Below are 11,008 nucleotides of genomic sequence, written 5' to 3'. Positions count from 1 at the left end.
TACAGAAAATACAGAAAACTTGAAATACAAAGGATCTATTTCAATCGTTTGTATTTATTGAGACATTTTACTGACTTCCTTCCGTATCGATGCATTAATATTTGGTGTCAATCCGCTCCTCGCTTTAAATATATTATAACTACGGCTAGAGCTGAACCATTCTTTGGGGGAAAGAAATTCTCATTACAAGAACTGCGATTGCGATTGGATTCTAAAAGTATTTAATTGGACTCTGCTCAAAGTCGACATTTTATACATTTATTTTTCAAGACGATGGGAGCGAAGACTGAAATATGAACTGCTAATAATCCAATGTGTTTCTGATCACGTTTGTAGAGGTCTAAACTACAGGTTCAACCGGTTTTATACACAACAGGACAAGATATTTTAATTTAGTTATTGAAATAATTGTAGTCATTGCGATTTGCTAATTGCGATTTGATTGTGATATATTTTGCATGTTTTTATAGTTTTTTTTTACTCTCATTATATAAAAACAAGCTAAGAATAAACGTGTATTTCTGGAAACAAGCTTTAAAAACCTGCTATTGTAATGCCGTTCTTTGAAAATAAAATGTCACCTTTGTTGCAACTGAAATCCGCAGTAATTACTATAAATCGTCGCATTACATCTACATGGAGTTTGCCTGTAAATGTACCAGAAAATACAAAAACTGTTTTCTTTTTTTTTCTTCAAATTGACGTGTTATTCTGATCATTCACTCTCCGATCGCCTCCTACACGTGTGATCCGACGTGCCACACATCATTTAGCTGAAAGGGTTTTTCTTCCACCATAGTAACCGTGAAATTGCCGCTGTTTTACACAAGTGCTGAGGTTATTGCGCTAAAAGTCTGCTCGGGAAAAACAGTGCTCTGAGTGGTCAAATATCAGGGCACAAACAGCCTCACCTTCCCCCGTTCTCATAGTCAAAACGACGGAAAAATCGAGTGAAAGATGGAACTTTATTGGATTCAATTGCACCAGCCCAAAGTCGCATTTCTCCAACACAACCACGTACAGTAGGCGTAATATGTTTATCTAAAGATGTACAAAGCATCCACACATTCAGCTCACCGTTGTTTACAATCCAGTTTTTAATATTTAAATGAACTATAAAAAGCACATCAAAACATTTTCTCATTTTAGTTACAAAAGAAATGGGTCACCTATAGGGCGTGCGTCGCTGCATTTTCACAGAAGAGTTGGAACAGTGGATGTCTATTACAGGTTTTTAACAGTAAAAATCCCCTCCCAAAATATATAAACTTAATTGCGTGACCAAGGTATATACAGGGCATATTATCCTTGTTCTCAAGAAAGTTTTTGAGGTATACAACCTGAAATAAAAGGCCTGTCGGAGAAACAAAAAACAGTAAAACGACAAATAGACTTAAATAAGAGAAAGGTTGCGTCCTGCGTAGCACAGGATCACAGGGAGAAGGTCCTTTTAAATTTAAAATAGGGACTGTCAATATATACAAGGGACATATTGTCTATTTTTTGGGCTGCTTGCTTTATTATTCAACAAAAATAAACGGTAACAGTAATAACTTTACTTGGCGGTGTTCAAACGGTCCGAAAAAGAGATGGAAATCCAAAAGGAAAAACAAGCCAGAAGCAGATCTGACACACATGCAAGTTTTGAAAGTGGATTCAGAAATAACAGTATTGTACAAAATAATAATTACAAAGTTTCTTTTTTTAAAAATTATCAAAATACACCTTCCTTTCTTAGCACCTTTATATATACCTTTGTGTTTTTTGACGAAAAGCACCATAGTTTTTTGTTTTCATACAGCACCTGGAGAATCCAAAGTCGGCCTCGTTGCGCCCTCGTCCTGCCACCATTTCCTGCTTTCTTTCTTTTCCCAACGTCCTCCGCTTCTCCTCCGCTTCTCCTCCGAAAAACGCGGTGAAGTCGTGTTGATTTAAATACAAAAGACATTGCGGACAGGCCATCTCTCATTCAAAACTTGCATGTGGCATAGATAAGGGGCGAGGGGCTTTTGTGAGTTAGGTGGTATCCAAAATGTCTTCTTCTTCTTTTACTTCTCAGCCGGCCCCGTCGAGTCCTTTGATAAAACGTGTGTGTGTGGTTTTTTTTGTTGTAAATCTAGCCAAGGAAACATACAGGCCCGACCTCGAACCCAAACTTCTGGTTGGGATCCCCAAAGTCAGTCAACATAACGTCGACTATTGGAAGTTGATCAATTTTGGGAGTATTAATCTCCATCACAGTCTTTGCGAAGCCGCTCCTCGTCTGCAACAAAAGAGAGACGCAAACAAACAAACAAACAGGAAATTAATTAGGAAACTAGATACAGTGTAAAGTACAGGACAATTTCAAATATTTGGATATCTTCAAGCCGGTTGTAAATATGCAACAGATTTAGTCCTGTTTAAAAAACTACTTTCGTCAGAATTACCGTATTTTTCGCACTATAAGGCACACTTAAAAGCCTTTAATTTTCTCAAAAAACGACAGTGCGCTTTATAATCCAGTGCGCCTTATATATGGATTCATTCTGGTTGTGCTCACTGACCTTGAAGCGGTTTTGTGTGGTGCACGTTTTGTTTCCTAGCCCTTCCCCACACACGAAAAGAGAGAGATGTATAAAGGCGCCTTATATATGGATTCATTCTGGTTGTGCTCACTGACCTTGAAGCGGTTTTGTGTGGTGCAACGTTTTGTTTCGCTAAGGCGCCTTATACATGAAAAATTATAGAAAATAGACCATTTATTGACAGTGCGCCTTATAATCCAGTGCGCCTTATAGTGCGGAAAATACGGTATGTGGACATGTTTTGACTGGTCCTGAGTTAGTCTTGGTTTAGACCTGGTTGTGTCTAGGTTCAGTCCACTTTAGACTTATTTATATATCTTTGGGTGAGGTTTAAAATGGCTTTACGCTTGTTTTAGACTTGGTTTAGATAAGGTAAGGTAAATAAAAAAATATTTGTCTCACCATGGGGAAATTTCAGTTGTTCAACGCAAAGTACAAGAATAAACATATGAAATCAAGACAAACAAACATAAAAATACTGTTTAAACTGTTTTAAATCTACTCTGAATACAGGGACATTCAGGTCCTGCTAGTCTTTTTAAATCATGTGTTCTTGGTTGGTGTGTTTGTTTAATTTTAATTCGTTTTCCCTTTATTCTTTTTTTATTTTCATATATCAAGCAATATATTTCATCTTTTTCATCCAAAAAATAAAAATCTGTTACACGATCAAGTCCAATTTGCACATTTTAACCTTTTGTGACTCTCCAGAAAGTTGTAAACGAGCAAACAGCCCGATGGCCAGGCGCCTTTGTTATTCAGAACCCTTCACTAACATCGATGGAGAATTAGGACGGCTGAGGTCACTGGCGTTCATTCATTTCACTTGCACGGTCGTCCAATCCGAGCTGATTTCATTTGAGGAATAATGGGGTCTTTTCAGCGCGCTTCAATTGGACGAGGATCTAATTATATCCATTCAAAGTTTGACAGCTCTTTACCTTTTCTTCCTAATGTCACGAGAGTAAATGTACCAAAAATCTTCCCGTTAATTGCCTATTCACGGCTTGGCCACAAAGACATGCTCGAGATCTAACTGAGAGTGAATTTAATCAGACTTGACACTGTGTTTTTGAGCAATGAGTCTTGCTGCAAGTTGTGTGACAAAAGATCGTAGTTCAAATATATTGGGATACTTTATTTGGTGCTATAATATTGTGTGTCTTTATATAACTACATGTTCAGGCACTTGCTTGAAGAAGTAAAACTCAAATCGAACCCATTTGAAATAGTAATACAGTTTAAAATGGCATCAATTGAAGGTGCGATATCTAGATTATTGCAATAAAGTACAGTACATTGAGTTGAATTGTACAAGATAATATCGATATGTGGATTTTAAGATATGTAAAGTAAGAAGTATAAGAGAATATCGTCTCCATTAGGGATGTTAGATTATTAATTGAATGGATAATCGTGATCAGAATATAATCGTAGGAACCAAAAAAGCAGAATAGGGATGATTTTAGAGGCAAACTGTAGTATTAGAAGTATTTTTTGATTCAAAGTATAGTCCAAAAACAGACCTAGATGTAAAGAACTGTCTGTTTTTGTCACATTGAGTTCATTTTGTCATTCAGAAAGTGTCATGAAGCTGGTTTCAAACTTGAGGATTAGAAATGTGTCAGACCACGAGAATGAAAGAAAGATAAATGTTTTACAGTTGTTTGGTCGCGGTCTTGTTAATCGTGACTAATTGTTAAATTGTGATGGTGATTTCCACAATAACTGAAACACTAAAATGTGATATTGTGACAGCCACAGTTTACAAGCTCATTCACCATTTACAGGAACATTTAGCCTGTTTTTGATGACTTCCAAAAATACCATGTTGAGATAATGAAAATACTGAAAAACACTAAAATGTGATATTGTGACAAATACTGAAAAACACTAAAATGTCATATTGTGACAAATACTGAAAAACACTAAAATGTGATATTGTGACAAATACTGAAAAACACTAAAATGTGATATTGTGACAAATACTGAAAAACACTAAAATGTGATATTGTGACAAATAATGAAAAACACTAAAATGTGATATTGTGACAAATAATGAAAAACACTAAAATGTGATATTGTGACAAATAATGAAAAACACTAAAATGTCATATTGTGACAAATAATGAAAAACACTAAAATGTGATATTGTGACAAATAATGAAAAACACTAAAATGTGATATTGTGACAAATAATGAAAAACACTAAAATGTGATATTGTGACAGCCACAGTTTACGAGCTTATTCACCATTTACAGGAACATTTAGCCTGTTTTTTTGATGAGTTCCGAAAATACCATGCTGAGATAATGAAAATCCCCCCCTCAAAAAGAAACTAAATTACGATCTACTCTGTTGCCCGTGCCCCGCCCTCCAGCCCCGCCCCTACGTACCGCGCAGCCGTCTGATAGGGCCTTGATGTAGGGGTTGTTGTCATAAGACATCTCCTCGTCGTTGGATCCCAGGAAGCGCACCGCTTTGTCGTAGCTGTCGCTGGCCGAGTCGTGCCACGCAACAGACTGGTGGCAGCTGTACGTGAAGTTCTGCCGCGCCGACGCGGTCAGCAGCCGGAGGAAGGTCATCTGGACCATGTTTATCGAGCTCCCATCTGCATCCACGTAGGACAGCTGCACACACAGATAACGTCAAGACCACGATCCATACCAAGACGGTTTTAATTGTAATACGATTTATCAACAGGTGCAGATGTCGGGTGATCGCCGGTAAATAATGATCTAGTTTAACTTTCACTAGTTCAGTTAATCCTTTTGAATTGATTCCATTTTGTGCACCATCTGATAAAAAATAAGCTCCTCGGGAAGGCAAAAATTTAAAGCTAAAACCCACTTATTTTCAGTCAAATCAAGCATTCTGGGAGGAATCATGGCCAGTTTGCACTCAAAACCCACACATAATTCATAAAATAGGCCTTACATAAGCACGCCATCCGCTTCGAACTCTCATTTTAGTTAAATTAGCTTCAGATTTTAGAGAGGAATTGTCAAAAAACCCAACAACTGCACCAAACTAGTGTCAATCAGACCGTGCTCCAGACACCAGCGTTTCTCCTCATTATATTACAAAAGAAAATCTCAGCAGGATTTTTTCTTCTCTGATGTTCCTCTGTGCAGTTTGTTTTCAATTATAATCAGAGTAAATCAGACAACAGAATCCCAAACTGCAGTCTCAGCTTCACAAAGAGTCCATTTGTTTGTACTATTTGTGCATATTTCACTTTGATAGGATTATTGATTAATACAACAGATGCAGACGTCTGTTTTACACTGGTTTAAGACACACACAGGATATAAGTTGTTTTTTTAATGTGTCTTCCCTGTAAATAAGTCACTCGATATGGTAGATTTAATGCCAGATGCCCTTCCTGTTGTAATCAGCTACATAATGTATAGTAACCTGCTAAATCACAGTTACTCTTGTAAGAAACATGTATACTTTTTCAATTATTGCCCCAACCTAACTCCTAATTGGAACATTGGACATTTTACACAAATCAATCCACTTTATAACATATTTTAGCGGTGAGACTCATTCATTTTACATTACTAAATATATCTGCAGTTATATCGGACATCGACACCCCCAACCTCGTATTGGCCCCCAAAGATCTATTTCTGTCGGGCCCTCATTCAAACACATTGTCAGTCGCACTTAAACAAAAAGCTGCATTTGCACTTTGGCTTTTTTTTTTTTTTTTTTTTACATTCAGCTAATTAATGTCATCAGGTAAGAATCATTTCTTATTGTGATTAATAATCTTGGAAAATGTATTATTTTTTCACATTTCAGAAGGTGTGCGTGGGTAAAAGCACAAAGGATTGCTGACACTTTAACTTTCAAAAACAGAACATATTATTATCATTATTATATATTAATCATTGTGAACGCCGCTCTTTGCAGTGACTCACAGAACACGCTGTACTTCGCTAATGCACTTTATCATAAATTAACTGTACTTTTAAGACAGCGAGACTCAAAATAGACTGTTTTCTTGTACTTCTTGTATCTCCGAGTTCAGTGCTTCACGTGTTGATGCTGCAGAAATCCATATCATTTCTCAATCCTCCAGTTGTATTTGTTCATTTTATTGTTTTTACTCCAAAGCCACTGTTTGTTCGGACACAAACGGACCGCGCATTTCTCTGATTGGATGCTCTGCCTGTCAGTCACGCCCACTGACAGGACCAAAATGTCTTTGTAAAGTGTCATACCTTTTTTATATTCATATTTCATGCTGGATTCATTCTGGTGTGGCGTTTAGCATTCTAATGTGTGATCGTGCAGTCAATCCTCCTCCTATTACTTGCTTTTGCTTGGGTTGTCAAGGATACGTGCTACATTTTGGGCGAAAGGTTAGATTTTTGCGTTGTGTTTTGATCGCATCTTGACATTTAAAGGGAGTAGGAAAATGTGCCTTCATCTTTGAACTCCTGGTGTATAAATGTCTCCTTTAAAAGAGGCACCGGTTCAAGGAGATTTGAGCAGCTCGCTCTGAACACGATTCAAACCAGTGAATTTGGGATTTTTAATGGATGGCGGCGTAGGGGTCGGCGGCTCGCAATTTCACGGCGAGTGCAGCTATTCGAGTCTATTAGCGGCTTTGTGCGCGCTAACCGAACAGGTAGAACGTCTCGAAACGGCGGCGGAGGGAAGGGAAAAAATCCACTCACCATTTTGCCGCGCTTAAATTCGCTGAACCACGACCGGGGCGTTTCCTTGGGCCACGACGATATTCTGACCTGTGAGCGACAACAACACAGACACATCATTAGCAGTGAGTAAACAGCACCAGTCCAGTTTTCACACACTGTTGTCACGTCATAGTTAGTATTGAATCAACTCCCAGTAAAAGTGAATGAAATTAGCCAATATAACAGAATGGAAGCTTTAGGAGCTTTTAACCATATTATAATTGTTCGGCCTTGTCATTAAACCAGTCAAAGTTGTATTTAGAGTGATGTATGCATATTTTTTTTGAACAATCTTGATTCTGCTGTGGACAAGACGTCTTTGTTCCGTCATCCGAGGTCTTTACGTACTTTGTTCTGCAATTATGTTTTCTTAATCGCTGAAACATGTAGGATTCGGCTATGACTGAAATACTTTTATCTGGCTTTGAATATTTTAAATACCATATGAATGTGTTTTTATGTTTTTATTCATTTACTGTGACTTACACTATGTTTTTGAATGTGTTTCTAACGTTGTAAAGCACTTGGAATTGCACTTTGTACAAATTGTGCTCTATAAATAAAATGGGATTGATTTATTGACTGATTTTGGCACAAAGGAAAAGTAATTCTTCTGTTTTCTCGCTATGGTGAACTGCAGCTCTCCAAAATGCAACGTAACGTAAAGGGGCCAGAGCAAATCACAGCGCACTTACTTTTTAATTAAGTTGTTTGTTTTGGATCACTATTGCAATTTAAGATCTACAAAATACAACATAGTGATCCACAGGTGCCGTAGATTAGAACTTTATAGAAGAAAACGCATGAAATATCTTCTTTTACAAGTTGGAGCATTGCTTTTGACCTTGTTAATATGATTTTGCCGAGGTTTAGACACATTTTAGACAAGGTTAAGTAGTTCTGCTAGTACTTAAGTGGTGAGATAAGTATGAATAGCAGTGATGTACAACGTAAAGTAGCCTGGACTCAACTTAAATTGGTCTCGAAAAGAAAATGGAAGGCCTAAGAATACATTTAAATGGAAAGGCCTAAGAATACATTTAAACATAGAGTGTGTCGTCTAATAGTAGAAAACATTAAATGCAAAATAAGCAGTTCAAGAAGAAAAAATACAACAAACTTTTCATGTAATCTCTCAAACAAAGAATATAATGCACCTTTTGTGTTCCTTTACAATCCTGTCCTGTTTGACGCGACACTAAAACTCCTATAGATGTCTTTACGTTTGCAATGAAACCTAAACATTCTTGTAAAAATGGAGCAGAGACATGAAATGAGTCCATTGAAAACATCATTTGCGTCACATCATTTCACGTCGAGCCAAATGATTCATGTCTTTGGAGGTAAAAAAGCGCCTTAAAGCAAACCCCAACCGCTTCCATTGGACAGCTCCAGCTCACGACGTCTTAATATTTGATGAGCGCTGATTACACTTAAGGCCGTTATGTATCTCTGGCCATGCAAAACGACTTACCCCATTGGATTTCTTATCTGGGTAGATGCAGGTTTCGCCACCAGCCGTAAAGTTACAGTAGACTTTGAAAGAGTCCCCGGAGCAGCCCTGGTTTGGATCGATCCAGTACTCGCCTGAGGAAGGAAGACGGGAAGAAGGAGGAGGAGGAGGGAGAAGAGACGGTGAGCCAAGAAACGAGTGATAAACCCCAATAAAAGTGCGCCGCGCCGCTCCAGCTCATGTGTAATTCAAAGCTTTCGTTTTATGGACGCGGCAGGAACTGGGAGGCGGCCTCAAGCAAATTCCGCGCTTTATCAATGTAAAGATACGGCAGCGCTGTGTGGTCTCGCGTCACATCTCGCACTCTACGGGCCCGGTTTGTTTCTAAAGCCACTTAGAGTAACGAGTCAGCGCATTTCTTACGAAAACTTTACAACTGATCGGTATCCAAAGTTTCCACACGTGAACCCTCTAACCATCTGCCAACGATTACAGGAGTCAAAATGGCACAAGTTGGTCGTTTGCAGACGACTTCACAACATTTCCTTAAGCCCTGATGTAATTAACAGGTAAAATGACTATTGTTTTTATGCAGATTGTGAGAGAATAAGGTCAGGTTCATGGCTTGTGTGGATTGTTTTTGGATGAACTTGCATTTGTCTCCTATTTGGGAGTATGACACCGGCACGTACCAATCTAATCTACAGCTATAATAAAGCTTATATTGTAGGTATTTGTAATTATTCATTATCTTATGTTGTTTATGTCATTGATCCCTCGGTCGTCCAGCACGAAAGAAGGTGGAATTTTGGACATTCTGGACAACGTTTTTGGAGTGAATACGTTTAGCCACTCTTCTTAGCTTCAGTGTAGTTGACTCCTCCCATCAGAGACATATTCATATTCATAATTTCCCTCACCAGAGCTGTGTCAGAAATGAAGAAGCTAATTGGATGAGTGTCGAAATGTATTCACTCTAAGAAACATGGTCCAGTTGACAGAATTACGTTTTCTTTTTGATTTAAAAGCTTAACATATAACATGTGTATAACTAATTATACAAAATTGCAGAAACTCCGATAACAGGACAGTGTTTCTCTCCTGGGTCTGATCTGTAGAGTTTTATAGACTTCCATTTCACTCTGGCCAGGCCTAATCTGCCTACAGTGCCACTAGAGTCACTAGATTTGTCTGTAGTGTGACTGACTGACCATTTAGGAAGTCGGGTTGGGCCAGCTGCAGGTCCTTGCACGTCCGGGCCGGGTTGTTCTGTGTGCCCATGGGGTACTTCATGCGCTCGATGTCCTGTTTGAGGTGGTTGAGTGAGCTGAAAATGTCCTCCATGCCCTCGCCGTAGTCCGTGTAAGCGCCGGCCGCGTCCGACTGCACGTCGCTGGAGCGCTTGGTCTTCTTGGGCGAGTGGATGGGCAGGGGCTGGATCACCTCACCTGGGGGACCCTGATAAAAGGATGTTTTTTTAGATTTGAAGGGGTCGTAGCATACTAAGTGAGACTCAAATGCTCAGAAAATGTCTGTTTTCACCTACCCCCTATTCCCGCCCACATAATAATAATATAATAATAATCTTTATTTATAAAGCACTTTTTAAAAACAAGATTTATAAAGTGGGTCTCTGTATTTAGTTGCGATTATTTGGCAAATTGAGACTCTTGAGTGCTACATTTCCAGTCTTTTCAAAAACAAAAAATATGCAAATGAAAAGCAACTGCGTGTTATGGTGGAATGTCACTATGAAGAGTTTATCACTCCTGCTGTTTTGAACAGGACGTTTCTAATACTGTTTCTATAATGATGATCTACTTATGTTTTATTTCAATACTAAGTACATGAAAAAGTAAACTATTGTAGACCATGTTTAGCCCTAGTGTAGGCCTGTTATAGACCTGGTTTAGTCTCAGTATAGACCATGTTTAGCCCTAGTGTAGGCCTGTTATAGACCTGGTTTAGTCTCAGTATAGACCATGTTTAGCCCTAGTGTAGGCCTGTTATAGACCTGGTTTAGTCTCAGTATAGACCATGTTTAGCCCTAGTGTAGGCCTGTTATAGACCTGGTTTAGTCTCAGTATAGACCATGTTTAGCCCTAGTGTAGGCCTGTTATAGACCTGGTTTAGTCTCAGTATAGACCATGTTTAGCCCTAGTGTAGGCCTGTTATAGACCTGGTTTAGTCTCAGTATAGACCATGTTTAGCCCTAGTGTAGGCCTGTTATAGACCTGGTTTAGTCTCAGTATAGACCATGTTTAGCCCTAGTGTA

General features: G+C 38.6%; 1 protein-coding gene across 1 annotated transcript in view; it reads right to left on the bottom strand.

Moving 5' to 3' along the window:
* Positions 1–948: 948 nt before the first annotated feature.
* col11a1a (collagen, type XI, alpha 1a) overlaps positions 949–11,008 on the bottom strand; it is a 39,860-nt gene continuing 29,800 nt past the window's right edge. The window contains exons 17-21 of the mRNA XM_072451331.1: positions 9,945–10,191; positions 8,755–8,867; positions 7,260–7,328; positions 4,965–5,198; positions 949–2,263 (exon numbers count right to left, since the gene is read on the bottom strand). Of these exons, the coding sequence (XP_072307432.1) occupies positions 2,117–2,263; positions 4,965–5,198; positions 7,260–7,328; positions 8,755–8,867; positions 9,945–10,191 (810 nt within the window). The 3' untranslated portion in view covers positions 949–2,116. The remainder of the gene's footprint in view (positions 2,264–4,964; positions 5,199–7,259; positions 7,329–8,754; positions 8,868–9,944; positions 10,192–11,008) is intronic.

The sequence above is a fragment of the Eucyclogobius newberryi genome, unplaced genomic scaffold (assembly GCF_026437365.1).
Source record: "Eucyclogobius newberryi isolate DKJ021-1_F unplaced genomic scaffold, fEucNew1.0.hap1 SCAF_18, whole genome shotgun sequence".
Lineage (NCBI taxonomy): Eukaryota > Metazoa > Chordata > Actinopteri > Gobiiformes > Gobiidae > Eucyclogobius > Eucyclogobius newberryi.
This window is presented reverse-complemented; position numbering and strand designations above follow the sequence as displayed.